The sequence below is a fragment of the Apium graveolens genome, chromosome 7 (genome assembly GCF_009905375.1).
Source record: "Apium graveolens cultivar Ventura chromosome 7, ASM990537v1, whole genome shotgun sequence".
Classification (NCBI taxonomy): domain Eukaryota; kingdom Viridiplantae; phylum Streptophyta; class Magnoliopsida; order Apiales; family Apiaceae; genus Apium; species Apium graveolens.
The window spans coordinates 157,828,748-157,848,507 of record NC_133653.1 but is presented as its reverse complement, the minus strand read 5'-3'; the positions used below and the strand labels follow the sequence as shown (position 1 = coordinate 157,848,507).

The 19,760-nt window shown below is 38.6% G+C and overlaps 1 protein-coding gene across 1 annotated transcript; it reads right to left on the bottom strand.

The window, feature by feature from the left end:
- Positions 1-493: 493 nt before the first annotated feature.
- Positions 494-16,810, bottom strand: LOC141674152 (uncharacterized). Its single transcript, XM_074480875.1, has 4 exons — positions 16,044-16,810; positions 1,340-1,588; positions 560-1,138; positions 494-518 (listed from the first exon to the last, which is right to left on the bottom strand). The coding sequence occupies exons 1-4, from the start codon at positions 16,808-16,810 to the stop codon at positions 494-496; spliced, it is 1,620 nt and encodes a 539-aa protein (XP_074336976.1).
- Positions 16,811-19,760: the final 2,950 nt, after the last annotated feature.

The window sequence follows — 19,760 nt, the reverse complement described above, 5'->3', positions numbered from 1 at the left end:
TTTAGTTTTCTCTTTATACTTTTCCATTCTTGCCACCGCCCGGTCTCGGACTTCATCAATTAGCTCAATATTCGTCCTGAGCCCCTCCTCATTTGCTATCTCATCGAAGTTGATTGCTCGATGGGAGGGGGATCCTACTTCAATTGGTAGCATGGCTTCAGTTCCATAAGCCAGCTTGAAGGGGGTTTCTCCTGTGCTTGTTCGGGGGCTTGTTCTGTATGCCCAGAGTACATTAGGCAATTCTTCTGGCCATTTGGTTTTGCTTTCCCTGAGCCTCTTCTCTATCCCCCTGAGTAGTATTCGATTTGTTACTTCAACTTGGCCGTTCCCTTGAGGGTAGGCTACAGATGACTTCTTGTGCCGGATACCCCTTTCTTGAAGGTAGGATTCGAATTCTGAACCAACGAATTGTGGCCCGTTGTCTGAGACTAGTACTCTCGGGATCCCGAACCTCATTAGAATGTTATCCATGCATTTGATGCAATCTTGCTGGTTAATTGTTCTCATTGCCTTTGCTTCTACCCATTTTGTCATATAATCAATTGAGACTAGTAAGTACCTGAGGTCTCCTCTAGCCCTGGGGAAGGGTCCCATGATATCAATTCCCCATACGGCAAATGGGATTGGTGACAAGACTGAGGAGGGTAGGACTGGGCTCATCCGGCTGACATTGCTTAATAACAGACATTCCTTGCACTTTTTCACAAAGTCTATTGCATCCTGGTGGATAGTAGGCCAGTAGTATCCTTGTCTTATGATTTTGTGAGCTAGGGCCTTCGCGGACATATGATCCCCGCATATTCCTTCATGAACCTCCATCAGGCAATACTGTGCTTCCCCTGGGCCTATGCACTTTAAGATTGGGGAGGAGAAGGTCTGGCGATAGAGTATACCCTCTTCGATGAAGAATTTTGCAGCTTTAGCTCTTAACCTCTGAGCCTTCCCTTTATCTTCTGGGAGTTCTCCCTTTTCCAGGTAATTGATAAATGGAGTCATCCAATTTGGGCTGTTGTCTATTTCCATGACTTCTTTAGACTCTATGCTCGGTTTCTGCAATTCTTCGAAGTAGACGGAGCAATCCAGGTATGATGAATTTTGAACAAGTTTAGATAGTGTATCAGCTTCTGAATTCTCCTCTCTGCAGATTTGGATGACTTGGGTATTTGGTATCAAGGCGAGGTAGCTTTGGACCAGAGCCTGGTACTTTACCAGAACTGGGTCCTTGGCTATGTACTCGTCGTTTATTTGCTTTACCACGATCTGGGAGTCGCTGTAGATTTTGAGATCCTGGATCCTGAGTGTTCTTGCTAGCTTCAACCCTGCAATCAAGGCCTCGTACTCTGCCTGGTTGTTTGTTGCTGAGAAGCCAAAGGAGATTGCTGTTTGGATTGTGAATCCTTCTGGGCTCTTTAGTATGAGACCGGCCCCCGATCTTTCATTGGTTGAAGAACCATCAACTTTGAGAGCCCAGGCTCCTATGTCTTGATCAATGTTTCTTCCAGGGTCAATGCTCATGGGCACAGGCTCTTCTTCGGGGAAATTGCATTCTATGATGAAATCAGCTAGAGCCTGGGCTTTGATTGCGATTCTTGGAATGAAACTCAAGTTGAACTGACTCAGCTTAACCGCCCAATTTACCAATCTTCCTGAGATATCTGGCTTGTGTATTATCTTCCTTAAGGGTTGGTTAGTTACAATTTAATAACCCCAATTTTTGGAATAGTTTTTTGAAACCCTTATGAATAGTGATTTTGCTGATTATGCTGAATAAGAAAACTTTTCATGCCACACTATGTAGGGGTTCTTCTATTGTTATTCTGATATCTTATTAGTACTTTATATGGGATATAAGTGTATGTAAAGATCGTCAGAATCCAAATTCGAACACTTTGATTTTTCCCGAAAATCCACCAGATACCGAAAGAATTAAGTATAAGGGGACAGGATAAAAAGGATTTAAATTCAAGGATTATAAGAGAGGATCATAAAAGGAATATAATATATTGAGAAAGGTTTAGGGGAACCCAAGTAATAAGATCCCGGGTATGATCCCTCAAACGATAACGAAAGCGGAAGTTAAGCGAACCGCATAACAGATCAGTGGCCATTAGCCAAGTAATTAGGAGTTAATAAAAGGGTTAGTGGAGAGTGATGTCATCTCACCAACAAGAGGAAGACAAGTGTTAAATAGATGACACAACCATGGTGACATAAGCATGATAAGTGAAATTGTTTTGTTGGATGATTCTTGGCCAAGCAAAAATTACCATGGTAAAAACCTAAAAGTAGCCAAGCCATAAAGAAAATAAACCAACTAATTCATTTCACAAAATAGCAAATAAACTTCTTTTTCAAGAACATGAAGCTCTCGGCTTCTTCTTGAAAGCAAAAGAAGAAAAGATCAAGTCCAAGCTCCACTCCATAATAAATTCAAAGGTAATTATGCAAGCTTCCTTGTGATTAGATAAGCATATTCTAGGAGTTTAAGCTTCTAATTCTTTGTAAATCTCTTCCAATAAATCAAGGAAGAAGATGGTGAATAGTAACCTTCAAGAAATAACTTTAGTTTTCTTGATTTTTATGAAAGTTCAAGGTAGCTTAAGCAAAGATCAAGGCTTTCATGGGCATTCCAAGGATCTTTCATTGATTAAAAGCTTCAAGGAAGGTATAACTCTAAATTATCTTAGCATTAAGTTGTTTGGTATAAATGATTATAATGATGGAATGATAGATTAAGTGTAGTAGTTGTTTTGTCATGTTGAGATCTTAGTTGTTAAGTGTTTTTGTTGATTTTGGGGAGTTAAGAGTAGCACTAGTTGTTCTTGATGATTCATGGTATGATTTGGGCTTGGTTTAAATGGTTTAAAGTGGTTGATGAGTGATATTGTTATATGGTTGTATTGGGATTGATTGGTGATGGTTTGGTGTTGAATTGGTTTGGTAAAATTTTGGGAAATCGCGTAAACATAGCCGTCGTAATGCCCGATTTCCCTTAGACTGTTTTTGTTCTTAACATCAGGACCGAAGAACTCACTGTTAGGTTTTGACCATTACCATGATTAGATAGTTCATGTTACGAGCTTCGTTTTGATATGTGGTTCGTTTGAATCCGATGTACGGTTTAGGATAAACGACCGTTTTAAGTAACGGCGTTTCGCGACCGAACAATTACCCCTCGCCTTACTTTGAAACCTTGGTTAAGGCCCTTAAATGAATAATTGGAGTATGAAACAATTATGTTAAGTGGATTAGGCAGTTGGTAAGGTACTCACGAAAGAATCGCTTTAAAATCTTAATGGTTAATTTATTAAAAATGGTGGAGCCGAGGGTACTCGAGCGACGTAAGTGAATCGTTAAAGTCTAGATTCTTAAGCGACTGGTTTAATTCCAACTTATATGTTGTTTATAGGTTACCATACTCGTCCCAGGCCTTTTACCACCCCCAATCGCTCAGGCAAGTTTTCTACTCGTTATACTGTTATTGTGATGTATATATGTATATGCATTATCTTGTGATAAGCGCATAATTGTTATTAGCAAATCTTGCGATATATTGGAGAATGTTGATATGGTATATATGCATACCTGTTTCATAATCTTGATATATATTTGTTGATTCAGTTGCATAATACCTATGCTAGAGATAAGCAGTAGTTGCGTATAGCCTTAGTATAGGGGACCCAAAGGTGAACATTTTCTAAAACCGGGAGTCGATGTTCCCGAGTATATTATATATATATTGATATAGTTTTCAAAACTATTAATCGAATAAGTTTTATTCGATAACTTTATTTTATTTGATGAATATTAGTTGAATATTCATTCGAGGAGTTATGACTCCGTTTATTTTATTTAATGAATATTATTTTGAATATTCATTCGAGGACTTAAGACTCCGTTTATTTTAATTAATAAATATTAGTTGAATATTTATTCGAGGACTTATGACTCCGTTTATTTACTAATTAATATTCCTTATTTTATTAAAGAATAATGTTTCGATAATCAAACTTATTTTCGATTATTCAAATAAAGATCATACTTTCGTATAAGTATATCTTTGGTTATTTAATATCCATTTCAAGTATGAGTTTTAAAACTTTTACTTCAATTATTTTTATAAAGATTATTCTTTATGGGAATATTATTTAAATAATAATATTCAGATATTTTCTGATATATTGGGACTGATTTATTTTATTAAATCAGCATTACTCCAAACATTCTTAAAAATGTTTTCGAGTCTTCAAAATGATTTTTAAAAGTTAGAGCGGATCCCAAAACTCATTTTTATATTTAAGATCTTCCTTTCAAGGGGATTTAAATACTCGCTCAAAACCTGAGGGATCCGGCTCTGTGGTGTATTTTATATTCGCAACGTGGTTGCTGTTTTGAGACAACAATTTGATTACTTGCCCAATGTTCGGGAAGTAAGTCCATCTGATTGAGTCGGCATAAGCGACAGACCGGGGTACGGTCTATGAAGGTGTAAGAGGCTGGGTGACAGTGCATCCACGCGTGAGTGGCCGGGTAACGATCTAGCGCGAGGTCCGAATGCGGCCAGGGTGATGACCGGCGAGGAATTCATCCATCTACCATAGAAAAGGTTACTTATTGGTATCTTTGCCTGATCAGCAAGATATCGGGTTTATGCCAAAATTCTTTTCCTTTCCAAAATTCATTGGATATTGCAACTCTGTTCATACTTTACATAACAGAGGTTTTCAGGAAATGTATGAGAGATATATATGGATATATATATATATATATCAGGACTTAATGAAGTATCTCCTAACTTCATTTCATTCAATAATATTTCAAAGATTGAATCTATTCAAGTATTATCTTGTAGTCTCATCTGTGTGATGAACTTTTGAAACTAATTATAACTTGAACGGTGGTAGTTCAAGTAGTATTCGGAAAAGATATAAGTATATTGGAGTATCTTGTAACTTCATCTTTTAAACTTATATCTAGTAAATGATTATCTTGTGCATGTCAAAGATTTTCATAAAAACGTTGAGACAAGGTTAGATATATGAGATCACCTTGCAACGATATTTTTATACAGTTATAAATTGGAACTCTGTGTATATTATACATGTCAGAGGATTTCAAAGATTGTGAAAAGTATATATGTATATATATACTGAATATTTTGCGACTTGCTCGCGTTAAGATATCAACTTGGTTCATTTTTTCTTGACCAAGACTTTCATGAGTACCATGAGGATGCTCATATATTGTTAATTATTATACATATTATTTCGGTGGGCTTGTTGCTCACCCTTGCTTCTTCTTTCATCACACAACAACAGATAGAAAAGATGAAAATGACCAAGCTTCCAATTCGCAAGCGGTTAGGAAATGTTTTGCAGTTTTCTGGAAGCGTTGATGCCGCCGTAGCTGAGGTAGAAATTAACAATAGGCTAGGCTTTCAACTTCTGATGTACCAGACTTATGTATCTATATTAATTGTAATAATGGCAAAGAAATGTAAATTTATTCAAAAACCCTTTTAAGGTGTAACGGTTTATAACTGTGGAATAAAATGACTTGTCTTATTTTTGGATATTCATCTCTGAGACTATAACTTGTGGTGTGTGTGTGTATATTGTGGGGGTCATAGTACGCAGTAGTTGGTTGACTGTTAAGATTAAGTATTGATAAGGGAAATGGAACTCGTGACAACCCGAATCCCCGACCCCGGATTTGGGGGTGTTACATAAATGGTATCAGAGCCAAGCGTTATAAACCTCAGAGATGATGTGACGTTAAGATAATAAGTTCACTAAGATAATAAGAACTCTTGCCAAGTTCATTGTCGGGCTACCTAACGTAGTATTGACAGTTAAAACCCTTACGGGAACCCTTATAAATATCGTGATAGTAACATAGTTCGTTCTCATATAGGGCAGCGGGGCACCGAACCCTGAGGCTCAGGAGCATCAGCATGAGGATGTTTTATTACATGTTGGAGATCAAATTGTGAATCCGATAGAGTACCCTAACGAGGGACCGAATGAGATTCATATTGAGAATGTTGCGGTTGAGGATGTTATCCCAGAAGGGATTGTTGCTGAGGAGGATCTCGTGGAGGATCCTGACGGGAATGAAGAGAGGACCGCTAAGGAATTGATGACCGTAGTCAGGGAGACTACCAGAGCAAGAATGGCCGCGAGGGTGGCACTAGAAGATGAAGAGTTACCAAGGGCACAAAGGGTAATGAGGGCAGAAGGAGTGGGGCCTTCCACGACACCAATTATACCAGTATCAGACCCTCTTCCAGAGGTTCCTGAAGACATCCATGAGGTTCCACCAATTCCTGTTCCCTCCCCTGTACAGAGCCCAGCACCTACTGAGGAAATGCCACCTTTATCTCCTGCACCATTGTCACCTGATACCGTGCTAGGTTATCCATTTGGATCTCCTGGGTCTGCACCACCTGCACCCCATGGACTGCTAGATGCAACCACTCAGGCTTCTTTTATCCCCGATTATTATATGACTTTGGGTGGCCTTTCTGAGGCCCGTAATGTTAGGAGTGATCTGTTGGGTCGACTTACTGTACTGAGGATTGAGGGCGGGGTACTTCCGGCATGATTAACGTATAGCATGGAAAGGATTGAGGCTACCACCCGTGTTACAGCTAGAGGCCATCTTGAGGGTCAGATTGATCCAGCTCTACTTGCAACTATCTTAGACCTCATCACCTCTGTGATGGAGCAGGTTAGGGATGTCGTGCGTGCCCGCATTTCTTGATCCATGGTAGTGTGCAGAGCCAGAGCGATAAAAAAAAGGGTTTCATGTAGCACCGCTTTTGGAGGATTAGCCTAAGTTATGAATGATTAGTTTTGATGACAAGATGATTATCTATGGTAGTACTTTTGGGATAGAAGCGATCAGATCAAATGATGTAATTCTCTTTAATGTGTTTAGTTGTTGTACCCTCGAACAAATGGTTAAGTATATATTCGTTAATTTCAGATCAATTTGTTTGTGATAAGTTCATATTGTTAATTGCGCTGTTAACACTTAAGAGAGTATCATGAAGTTTATAGAACTTAAGAATTCATAATTTGCAATCAGGCAAGGACTGAACGAGGGAAAGATTTAAGCAAAGTAAGTAAGACAAAAATGCAGAGATTCTCAAAATTTTTCCAAGCATCATGCCTCCACGAGGAATAAGATTAGGGGAAAACCTTGAATGTGATAATCAGGGAGGTCGCAATTAAGATATAAGGAACCCAGAATATAATAAAGTGGAAAATGAGGATTTTAAATTAAAAGATGACCCCAATTATGGGGAGTAGGAAGAAATATTTAGACTGAGAAAACAGAAGTCGAGCAAGATAGGAAGAACCAGGATGGTACTCCTATTGGGAAATCCATGGACCTGCCTAAAACAAAACTTATACTTTTACCCCTAACCACCACCTTGAGGAAACAATGTGGTGTGAAATTCTTTCAGGACCTTTAAGTCGCTAAGCTCTCAGAGTTCCAAGGAAATAGCTGACCCAGCCGAGGCAAGAGCCTGGCTAAAGGAAATGCAGGAATCATTTGAGATTCTAAATGATTGACAAATCAAAAAAGACTGTTTTTGTCACTTACCCTCTTAAGAGAGAGACCACCCACTGGTGAAAGACCAAGAAAGGCACGGAGCCAGAGGTTAGAATAAACTGATTAAAGTTCAGTCAATTGTTTTCGGGAAAGTAATTCCCAAGGTTAGAAAGATAGTGTAAAAGCTTTAGATCTAGAGCAAAGGTGGACGAGTATGATGAATTATGAATCTAAGTTGTAAAAGTTGTCAAGATTTGTTTTGAGGACTAGAATCCCAGAACGACGTGATGTTTGAAGTCAATGATTAGTGGGTCCATGAAACGATTGTAATAGAAAGGATTATAAAGGCAATAGAGTTCGAGGAATGATAAGGGAGTTGGGTATGAGGAAACCCTAAAGACTCGTAGCAATAGAAGTAGAAAAGTATGTAATCGTCAGGATGAGAGTGATTTACCATGAGTTAAAGCTGATGGATTGAAGGAATAAGAGATACATATATTTTATCCCCTATAACTTGGGAGGATTCGAGGAAACCTTGAGATAGTTCGAAGGATAAATAATGAGACGCGGATAGACTGATGAGACAAGAAAGTAAGAAATTAGGAGAATTGGATGAAGGAAGTGACCTTCAAGAATGTGAATTATAAGTAACACATGTGGATTGATACCCAGAAAGGGAGACGCCAGGTATGAAAGATATCCCAACATTGAGATGACTGTTGAGATAAACAACAAAAGTAAATAAGGAATTATTAAGAAGAAGTTCACGTTGAACACGACCAATATCTTCCAGAACATCCTTGTTATCATTACCAAATTAGGCAAGAAAAGCGGATAACCATTGTTATCTTTTGGAGGCCATATGGATTGACCTCAATTTGAATAAGGATGCTATTATGAAATTAGGTATAGACTATCGAGGTGGGAATGATGAATAAGATAATTTATCAAGGATATATGACTTGATTTATCCATGGAAGGATGCAAGTACCTTTTTAAAGGTGGGATTAAGGATATAACTTCGATAACTTGAGACGAATCCTAGGGGAATGCATAAAGGTTGGCATTTCACCCTTAATAGGGACATCATGAGTTTTGACAGTATGAATTGGAAAGGATCAAGGTAGCAACAACCTTTAAAGATAAGTAAAGAAATTTTTCAGAAGTACATAGACAATGGTTCTAGTATTAGTAAATGGTATTTTGATATGCCCTGTTCCTAGGGTGTACATGATGAAGGATTTAAGGATAACCTTAGAGGTTTTACAAGGAAACAGGTAATATTCAAAATTCTCAAGAATAGAAATTTTGATAAAGGAAATATGACGTAACTATAATAATGCCAGGTGGGGCACGTGTTGAACCATAAGAAAGTAAAGATCGACCCAATGAGGGTCAAGATTGGTGAAAACAAGAAGGACCCATGATAAGAGACGTCCTAAGTATGATCGAGAGTCAGCCGTGACAATGTTCACATCTAAAGACTAAGGCAATGACTTATGGAAAAATGGTTTTTTTTTCTTTCTCACCAGGACTTAAGAAAAGCATCTTCACATAAGCAGTGATTGAAATGAGGTAGAAAATTTATTTGGAGGTGGTTAAAATGACATTGACTGTAAGGAAATTTTACTATCAGGAAAGGCCAAAGAGGTGGCCGACACCTTAAAGGTAAGAGGATAATTATAGGCGCTTGTGCCAAAGGAATACAGTGATGATGGTTAAAGCTGTGAAGGTTGTATTATGGTTTGGAAGATTGACATTCCTTCTGATGACTGTGCAATACCCAACCGTAATAGAAGTTGGTAGAGGTTTAATTCGTGTAATCGCCATGAGCGGGCTATCTATCTCAGAAGGTACTATCTTGAGATAAGCCAGGACCATGTTTCAAAAAGGACTAGACGAACCTTTGAGTTAAGTCTTCTATTTAAGGCATATGATTAAGAATGGAATTAACCTGCTATCGTTGCTTTGATTGAAACTCTTCTGCAATTTTATCTGCTTCATGTCATGAAAGTACGTCAGAATTTGGAGTGTTCTTCATGAATTATGAATGGTGATTATGTTAACTCCTTAGAAGAATTCTATACGACATGTATGGACTCCGTATGGTTAGATATTAAGATTTCATGGAAAGTGAATGACGACAGTAGGTCAGTGGTGGACCATAGTAATGCAGCAATGATTCTGCGAGTAATGAGCTGATTACAACCGTGAGAGTTGTATTGAAATGGATGTTGAGATTGAGTACCACTAATCGGGTCGTGGTGGTGTATAAGTCATCATTGATAGACTAATTAAGTAGATTATCTACCTATTGAATACTTATTCCTTCTTATCAATAGAGAGTCGTATTACTATACGAGGAAGGTTACGGTGTAGCAATGGATTCTAGTAACGATGATGTCTAGAATGAAATCCCAGATTCGATTTTCGATGTCGAGGGAGTTTCAAAGGTGATTGTTTATAAGCTCGAGGAAGAGCATGGGTCCATAGAATGATGGATGAAATAACAAAAATATTTAAGCATGTGAAATGCGATGCGATAATACTGGATATTTATATAGATACATATGTTTTGTTCTCCTATGACAAACCTCTATAGCTCAGAGGTTGAGTCCAAGCCAGATATTTTGTGGCAGTATATTTTATATATATACAATTCTCTTCAATTCATTCTTTTCTCTCCTTTTCATTTCATATAAGCTGAGAAGAACAACCCTTCCAGAAGGGGAGGTATTGTCGAATGACTATCTATCTGTGTGATAGAAGCCTAGTAGGATACCATCTGTTGTTTAATTGCTTGTCAAGTACTAAAGACTGGCCACCTTCTGTACTAACTATGCAATATAACAAGTGTTCATGATCATAGTGATCTCTCAATAAATTCTTTTACTTCTATACGATGGATCAAGCTTTCAAAGATAGAAGCATCTAGAAAGGAGTAGTATCAGTGCGGTGGTATTCCGAATCTAACGCGTTCGTGATACTAAGGTTGACGTGGTTATTAAAAGGTTATAGAACGCTAACGAGCAAAAGTGTAACCAGTATAGTATTATGTACGGAAGATAGTAACGACTACGAATTGGAAAAGAATGGGTATTGAGAAGCAAAAGCTATAATGCTAGAAGCTATGATGAGAGTCTGTGCAATAGACTTGAAAGAATTTGGAATGATCACTTAACGCGGATTAAGTTTTCTTACGATAATCGATCGCTTGTCAGTATCGAGGTATCGCCTTATGAGATCCTTGAGGGAAGATAATGTCGATCTCCCTTATGTTAGGATGAAGTTGTAGAGCGCAAGATGCTCGGACTAGCAGTAGTCCAAAGGACCAAGGATATAATAGATCTAATCAGAGGACAGCTGGTAGTAACCCAAGATGGACAGAAGAAGTATGTTGAATTGACATGAAAGGACAAAGAATAGGAAGTAGGGGACCTAGTGTTGTTATAGGTATTCCCTTGGAAAGGATGAATGAGGTTCGGAAAAAAAGAAAAGCTAAGTCCACAGATTGTTGGACCCTTGGATATATTAAGACATATTGGGAAGTTAGCATATGAGCTAGCCCTACCCCCGAACATGTAGCAAGTCATAACGTGTTTCACGTATCAATGTTAAGGAAGTATCATCGGGATGCTAGACACATAGTGGAGTACGAGCAGGTGGATATGCAACCAGATCTGACTTACGTGGAGAAACCAGGAAGGATTGTGGATTGAAAAGGAACAAGTGCTTAGGAGAAGGGTTATCAAACTAGTCAGAGTTGGTGGTAGAACTGCAATGTGGGAAAATTTACTCGAGAGTTAGAAAGTGCAATGCTAAGAGAGTATCCCTATTCATTTTCTATCTGATTCCGGGACGGAACCTTTTAAGGAGGGGAGACTGTAATAACCCCAATTTTTGGATTTTTTTTTGAAACCCTTATGAATAGTGATTTTGCTGATTATGCTGAATAAGAAAACTTTTCATGCCACACTATGTAGGGGTTCTTCTATTGTTATTCTGAGATCTTATTAGTACTTTATATGGGATATAAGTGTATGTAAAGATCGTCAGAATCCAAATTCGAATACTTTGATTTTTCCCGAAAATCCACCAGATACCGAAAGAATTAAGTATAAGGGAACAGGATAAAAAGGATTTAAATTCAAGGATTATAAGAGAGGATCATAAAAGGAATATAATATATTGAGAAAGGTTTAGGGAAACCCAAGTAATAAGATCCCGGGTATGATCCCTCAAACGATAAATGAAAGCGGAAGTTAAGCGAACCGCATAACAGATCAGCGGTCATTAGCCAAGTAATTAGGAGTTAATCAAAGGGTTAGTGGAGAGTGATGTCATCTCACCAACAAGAGGAAGACAAGTGTTAAATAGATGACACAACCATGGTGACATAAGCATGATAAGTGAAATTGTTTTGTTGGATGATTCTTGGCCAAGCAAAAATTACCATGGTAAAACCCTAAAAGTAGCCAAGCCATAAAGAAAATAAACCAACTATTTCATTTCACAAAATAACAAATAAACTTCTTGTTCAAGAACATGAAGCTCTCGGCTTCTTCTTGAAAGCAAAAGAAGAAAAGATCAAGTCCAAGCTCCACTCCATAATAAATTCAAAGATAATTATGCAAGCTTCCTTGTGATTAGATAAGCATATTCTAGGAGTTTAAGCTTCTAATTCTTTGTAAATCTCTTCCAATAAATCAAGGAAGAAGATGGTGAATAGTAACCTTCAAGAAATAACTTTAGTTTTCTTGATTTTTATGAAAGTTCAAGGTAGCTTAAGCATAGATCAAGGCTTTCATGGGCATTCCAAGGATCTTTCATTGATTAAAAGCTTCAAGGAAGGTATAACTCTAAATTATCTTAGCATTAAGTTGTTTGGTATAAATGATTATAATGATGGAATGATAGATTAAGTGTAGTAGTTGTTTTGTCATGTTGAGATCTTAGTTGTTAAGTGTTTTTGTTGATTTTGGGGAGTTAAGAGTAGCACTAGTTGTTCTTGATGATTCATGGTATGATTTGGGCTTGGTTTAAATGGTTTAAAGTGGTTGATGAGTTATATTGTCATATGGTTGTATTGGTATTGATTGGTGATGGTTTGGTGTTGAATTGGTTTGGTAAAATTTTGGAAATCGCGTAAACATAGCCGTCGTAATGCCCGATTTCCCTTAGACTGTTTTTGTTCTTAACATCAGGACCCAAGAACTTACTGTTAGGTTTTGACCATTGCCATGATAAGATATTTCATGTTACGAGCTTCATTTTGATATGTGGTTCGTTTGAATCCGATGTACGGTTTAGGAGAAACGACCGTTTTAAGTAACGGCGTTTCGCGACCGAACAATTACCCCTCGCCTTACTTTGAAACCTTGGTTAAGGCCCTTAAATGAATAATTGGAGTATGAAACAATTATGTTAAGTGGATTAGGCAGTTTGTAAGGTACTCACGAAAGAATCGCTTTAAAATCTTAATGGTTAATTTATTAAAAATGGTGGAGCCGAGGGTACTCGAACGACGTAAGTGAATCGTTAAGCGCAAAAGCAAGCGTTAGAGTCTAATTGGTTAAAGTCTAGATTCTTAAGCGACTTTGGTTTAATTCCAACTTATATGTTGTTTATAGGTTACCAAACTCGTCCCAGGCTTTTTACCACCCCCAGTCGCTCAGGCAAGTTTTCTACTCGTTATACTGTTGTTGTGATGTATATATGTATATGCATTATCTTGTGATAAGTGCATAATTGTTATTAGCAAATCTTGCGATATATTGGAGCATGTTGATATGGTATATATGCATGCCTGTTTTGTAATCTTGATATATATCTATTGATTCAGTTGCATAATACCTATGCTAGAGATAAGCAATAGTTGCGTATAGCGTTAGTATAGGGGAACCAAAGGTGAACATTTTCTAAAACCAGGAGTCGATGTTCCCGAGTATATTATATATATATTGATATAGTTTTCAAAACTATTAATCGAATAAGTTTTATTCGATAACTTTATTTTATTTGATGAATATTAGTTGAATATTCATTCGAGGACTTATGACTCCGTTTATTTTATTTAATGAATATTATTTTGAATATTCATTCGAGGACTTAAGACTCCATTTATTTTAATTAATAAATATTAGTTGAATATTTATTCGAGGACTTATGACTCCGTTTATTTATTAATTAATATTCCTTATTTTATTAAAGAATAATATTTCGATAATCAAACTTATTTTCGATTATTCAAATAAAGATCATACATTCGTATAAGTATTTCTTTGGTTATTTAATATCCATTTCAAGTATGAGTTTTAAAACTTTTACTTCAATTATTTTTATAAAGATTATTCTTTATGGGAATATTATTTAAATAATAATATTTAGATATTTTCTGATATATTGGGACTGATTTATTTTATTAAATCAGCATTACTCCAAACATTCTTAAAAATGTTTTCGAGTCTTCAAAATGATTTTTAAAAGTTAGAGCGGACCCCAAAACTCATTTTTATATTTAAGATCTTCCTTTCAAGGGGATTTAAATACTCGCTCAAAACCCGAGGGATCCGGCTCTGTGGTGTATTTTATATTCGCAACGTGGTTGCTGTTTTGAGATAACAATTTGATTAATTGCCCAATGTTCGGGAAGTAAGTCCATCTGATTGAGTCGGCATAAGCGACAGGCCGGGGTACGGTCTTTGAAGGTGTAAGAGGCTGGGTGACAGTCCATCCACGCGTGAGTGGCCGGGTAACGGTCTAGCGCGAGGTCCGAGTGCGGCCAGGGTGATGACCGGCGAGGAATTCATCCATCTACAGTAGAAAAGGTTACTTATTGGTATCTTTGCATGATCAGCAAGATATCGGGTTTATGCCAAAATTCTTTTCCTTTCAAAAATTCATTGGATATTGCAACTCTGTTCATACTTTACATAACAGAGGTTTTCAGGAAATGTATGAGAGATGTATATGGATATATATATATATCGGGACTTAATGAAGTATCTCCTAACTTCATTTTATTCAATAATATTTCAAAGATTAAATCTATTCAAGTATTATCTTGTAGTCTCATCTGTGAGATGAACTCTTGAAACTAATTATAACTTGAACGGTGGTAGTTCAAGTAGTATTCGGAAAAGATATAAGTATATTGGAGTATCTTGTAACTTCATCTTTTAAACTTATATCTAGTAAATGATTATCTTGTGCATGTCAAAGATTTTCATAAAAACGTTGAGACAAGGTTATATATATGAGATCACCTTGCAACGATATTTTTATACAGTTATAAACTAGAACTCTGTGTATATTATACATGTCAGAGGATTTCAAAGATTGTGAAAAGTATATATGTATATATATACTGAATATTTTGCGACTTGGTCGCGTTAAGATATGAACTTGGTTCATTTCTTCTTGACCAAGACTTTCATGAGTACCATGAGAATGCTCATATATTGTTAATTATTATACATTTTATTTCGGTGGGCTTGTTGCTCACCCTTGCTTCTTCTTTCATCACACAACAACAGATAGAAAAGATGAACAGGACCAAGCTTCCAATTCGCAAGCGGTTAGGAAACGTTTCGCAGTTTTCTGGAAGCGTTGATGCCGCCGTAGCTGAGGTAGAAATTACCAATAGGCTAGGCTTTCAACTTCTGATATACCAGACGTATGTATCTATATAAATTGTAATAATGGCAAAGAAATGTAAATTTATTCAAAAACCCTTTTAAGGTGTAACGGTTTATAACTGTGGAATAAAATGACTTGTGTTATTTTTGGATATTCATCTCTGAGACTATAACTTGTGGTGTGTTTGTGTATATTGTGGGGTCATAGTATGCAGTAGTTGGTTGAATGTTAAGATTAAGTATTGATAAGGGAAATGGAACTCGTGACAACCCGAATCCCCGACCCCGGATTTGGGGGTGTTACATATAACCCGTATCTCTCTTCCTTGGAAGTAGTGCCTGAGCTTCCTAGATGCTGTGACCAAGGCAAAAGCAAACTTTTCTAGTCTTGGGTATCGGGTCTCCGCATCTTTTAGCACTTGGCTCACATAATAAACTGGTTGTTGTTTGCCATTCTCTTCCCTGATCAAGGCTGCTCCAACTGCCAGGGCCCCTGCTGATAGGTAAAGGGATAGGGGCTCCCTGGGTTGGGCTTTGGTTAACATAGGGGGTTGAGAAAGGTACCTTTTGATTTCTTCAAATGTGCTTTGGCATTCTGGGCTCCAATTAACTTCTCTCTTGTTGGTTGCTCCTTTTAATAGATCAAAGAAGGGTATGCATCTTTCAGCTAGCTTTGAGATGAATCTTTTAAGTACTGCCAGTGACCCTGCTAGCTTCTGCACATCCTTTTGTGTTCTGGGAGGCTTCATCTCTTGGATGGCCTTTATCTTTTCTGGGTTGGCTTCAATTCCTCGATTGCTTATCATGAATCCAAGAAATTTTCCTGCCCCTACTCCAAATGTGCACTTTTCTGGATTGAGCCTGAGTGAGTATTTTCTCAGGTTGTCGAAGCATTCTCTCAGGTCTCCTATGTGCCCGGGGATGCTTGTAGACTTTGCAATCATGTCTTTGACATATGATTCCTGGTTCCTCCCAATTTGGTCCTTGAAGATTTTATTCATTGCCCTTTGATATGTTGTTCCCGCATTAGTCAATCTGAAAGGCAGCATCACATAAGCGTAGACCGCCCTGTGGGTTATGAAGGCTGTCTTTAGGATGTTCTTGGGATCCATCTTGATCTGGTTGTACCCCGAGTAGGCATCCATAAAACTTAGCATTACGTGCCCAGAAGTTGCGTCGATCAATTGATCTATATTTGGCAAGGGGTAGGGGTCCTTGGGGCAGGCATTGTTCAAGTCTGTGTAATCGATACACATTCTCCATTTCCCGTTTGCTTTTTTCACCATCACGATATTTGCCAGCCATTCCGGGTACTTGACTTCGCATATTATTCCAGCTTTGAGTAGTTTTTCAATTTCTTCATCAATTGCTTTCTGCCTTTCTGGGGAAAAATTTCTCCTCTTTTGCTTGACTGGCTTCCTCTCTAGGTTGACGTCCAAGCTATACATTGCTATGGATTCATCCAACCCGGGCATGTCTCTTGGGGTCCAAGCAAATATATCAGAGTACCCTTGGAGTAGTGCTACTAGGTCTTTTCTGAAATTAGTCTCGAGGCCGGACCCTATCTTTATCTTCTTAGAAGTATCGCTTTCATTGATCAGAATTGTTTTCATTTCTACAGAGGCCTCTATCTTGGACTAATCCATATTTGATACCAACTGTTGGATCCGGGCCTCTGTATTCTTTTTCGTATAGATTTGACCCTGGGTTGATTCAGGGTTGGTTGCTTGCACAGTATGGTTGGTTTGGCCAAGGCCTAGGCTCAATTTAATCCCTTCTGTGACTTGGTTGCTTTTTTGCTCTTCTGAGCTTGGCTTGGTTGCTTTTGGATCTGAGAGGGACTCAATGATCTGAACCTCTTTTCTCGCATCATCCCTTGAGTGGGGGTGATGTTTCTTAATACTCTGTTGTTTTCGGAGTACCACAGCCTTTCTCTTGTTGTCTTGATGAGTTTCGGCCATTACCAAAGCCTGGCTATAACATCTTTCAGCTACTTCATAGTCTCCCTTGATTTCTCCTACCCCGGTTGGAGTTGGGAATTTGATTTTCAAGTGTGATATGGAGGTGATTGCTTGGATCCTGGTCAGGGCTGAACGCCCGATTATGCCGTTGTACGAAGAGGGAGTATTTATCACGTAGAACTTTATCACATGGGTAACTTGGTTTGGAGCCGATCCAAATATGATTGGCAAGTATAAGATTCCCTGGATCGGGACCAAGTTGTTTCCGAACCCATACAGAGGGTCCTCTTGGCATTCATTGGAGCGTACGCTCCTGAGCTTCATCCTGTCCACAGTATGCTTGAAGAGTATGTTTACTGAAGATCCATTATCTATCAGCATCCTTCTTACTTCGTTGTCAAAAATATCAAGTGTTACCACCAAGGCTTCGTTGTGATTCGGGTTGACCCCTTCATAATCCTTGCTACTGAATGAGATCATCATCTCCGGGTAGGATTGGACGGAGAACACTTCATCTCCTGAGCCCGGGCTCCTAGGGGGAGAGTGTGACCCTCCTAGGACCACATTCACTACATTCTTACCTTTTCTTTGCCTTTCTTCTCTCTAATTTGTCTCCCTTGATATGTATTGATTCAGGTTGCCTTTCTTGACTTGATCTTCAATGAAATATTTTAAAGAGAGACAATTTTCAGTCTTGTGCCCATAGGTTTCATGATAGTCGCACTGCCTATTGTAAGGTCTACTCTCTGGGGGAGTCTGCATTGGCTTTGGAGGATAGTAGAATGGCTTTCCCTTGATCTCCTTCAGTATATCTTCCCGGGTCCTGTTTAGTGGTGTCCACTCTGGCTCTTGCCTACCTAGGTGGACCGGGATCACTTTTGGATTCTGTTTTAGGACCCAATCTTTGGAATATTGGGGTGTTTTGTACAACATTTGTTTCCTGGGTTTGGTTGCTTTGTTTGAACTTTTTCTCCTGATGGTAACCCCCTTTCGGTCGGTCATCAGAAGATTTGTTCCTGTTTCCTCCATTCCGAGTCATTCTCATCGCCTGGAGAACATCTGTTTCTTTTATGAACCGGGATGCCATAGAATAAGCAGCGGCCAGGCTTTGGGGCTCCTTGTTTATCAACTCCATAATATACCTCTCATTGTGTTCTGGATCCAGGTTCCTTCGAAATATGCTTAGAGCCTCCCTTTCATCGAGATTCGAAACTTTGTTGATGGCTTCCTGGAACCTCCGCATATAGGCTGAGAGTGCTTCGTTATCATACTGGCGGATTGTCTCCAGGTGGCACATGTGCATTTCATGTGTTTTATTGGCTCTGAATCTTCTAAGGAAAGCTTCTCTGAATTCTTTCCAGGAGTGAATGCTTCTTGATGGAATCCTGCTAAACCATCTTTGAGCCCCCCCTTTGAGGGTCGAGGCGAAGAATCTGGATTTGGTTAAGTCATTGTAATAGTATATCTGAGCTATCTGTTCGAAGTAGTTGAGGTGCTCTTCCGGATCCCCCAGTCCATCGAAAGAGTCGAAGTTGTAGTGTTTGAGATTTTTCTGTCGAGGGATGGCTTCTAGGGAGTGGCTAAAGGGCGTGAGGGTCTCCCCAACTTCCAACCCAGAATCTTTCTCCATCTTTCTCTGGAGCTCATAAATCATGTCTTTAAGATAATTCCGGCCCTCCTCTTCGTCGTCAGAAATGAGCTCGGGGGCAGGGTCCCTCCGAGTTCTTTTGCCTCTTGTTTCAGCTAGGAGCCTCTCCTCCTCCAGCTGCATTCTTTTCTGAATTTTTTGCTCCAGCTTTGCCTCTTCTTCCTTTCTTATCTGTTCTCTGATTTCTTCTAACTTTTTCTTTCTGGTTGCTTCTATCTCCTTCTTACTAGGCTCTTTTTGATTTTTTTTTCCTTAGTCCCAATTCAGTCGAAGACAGATCTCCTGGATTGCTGAGAGTCCCCAGACTCTTCTTGTTCATCATCTTGTTCAAATTCTATCTGAGCCCGGGCTTGTTCGTCTCTGTAGAGCCTGATTGCTTCAGCAAGTTCATGGCTTGTTAAGTTAGCCATATGCTCCTCTGCAACTGGAACATTGGTGTACTTGTACTGATTGAGCTCTATGACATTTCTAGCATCCCTGACCGGGGTATGCTGCGTCAGTGGTTTCTCCTGGAAGGTCTCCCTGTCTCCTCCAGGTTCTTGAACTGGAGGGGGGTCTTGATCCAGATTATGGGTACTGGCAGAGGGCCTACCAGCTGTACTTTTTCCTGCTCTTGCCATTACCACAATTATACAAACAACTGACTAAGATTTGAGGCTAGAAATATGGATCTGAGGTTGCTTTTTTGAAGACTACAAGAAATTTCCAGAATAACAGCAAACAAACTTTCTGGGCTTTGCTAACAACAATACCAAACAAGAACAGCAGTCTCTAGAACACAAAAGAAAATATGCAAGCTAAAACAGTTCTGGGTTTTAAAATTACCAAGACTATTGAACCCCAGGCTTCAAGACTATCAAGATTATTAAACCCTAAACAACCAAAACTTAACAAGAGCGGGCTCACACAAACATGACCTAAAGTAACGAGCTCACACAAACGTGGCTAAAATGA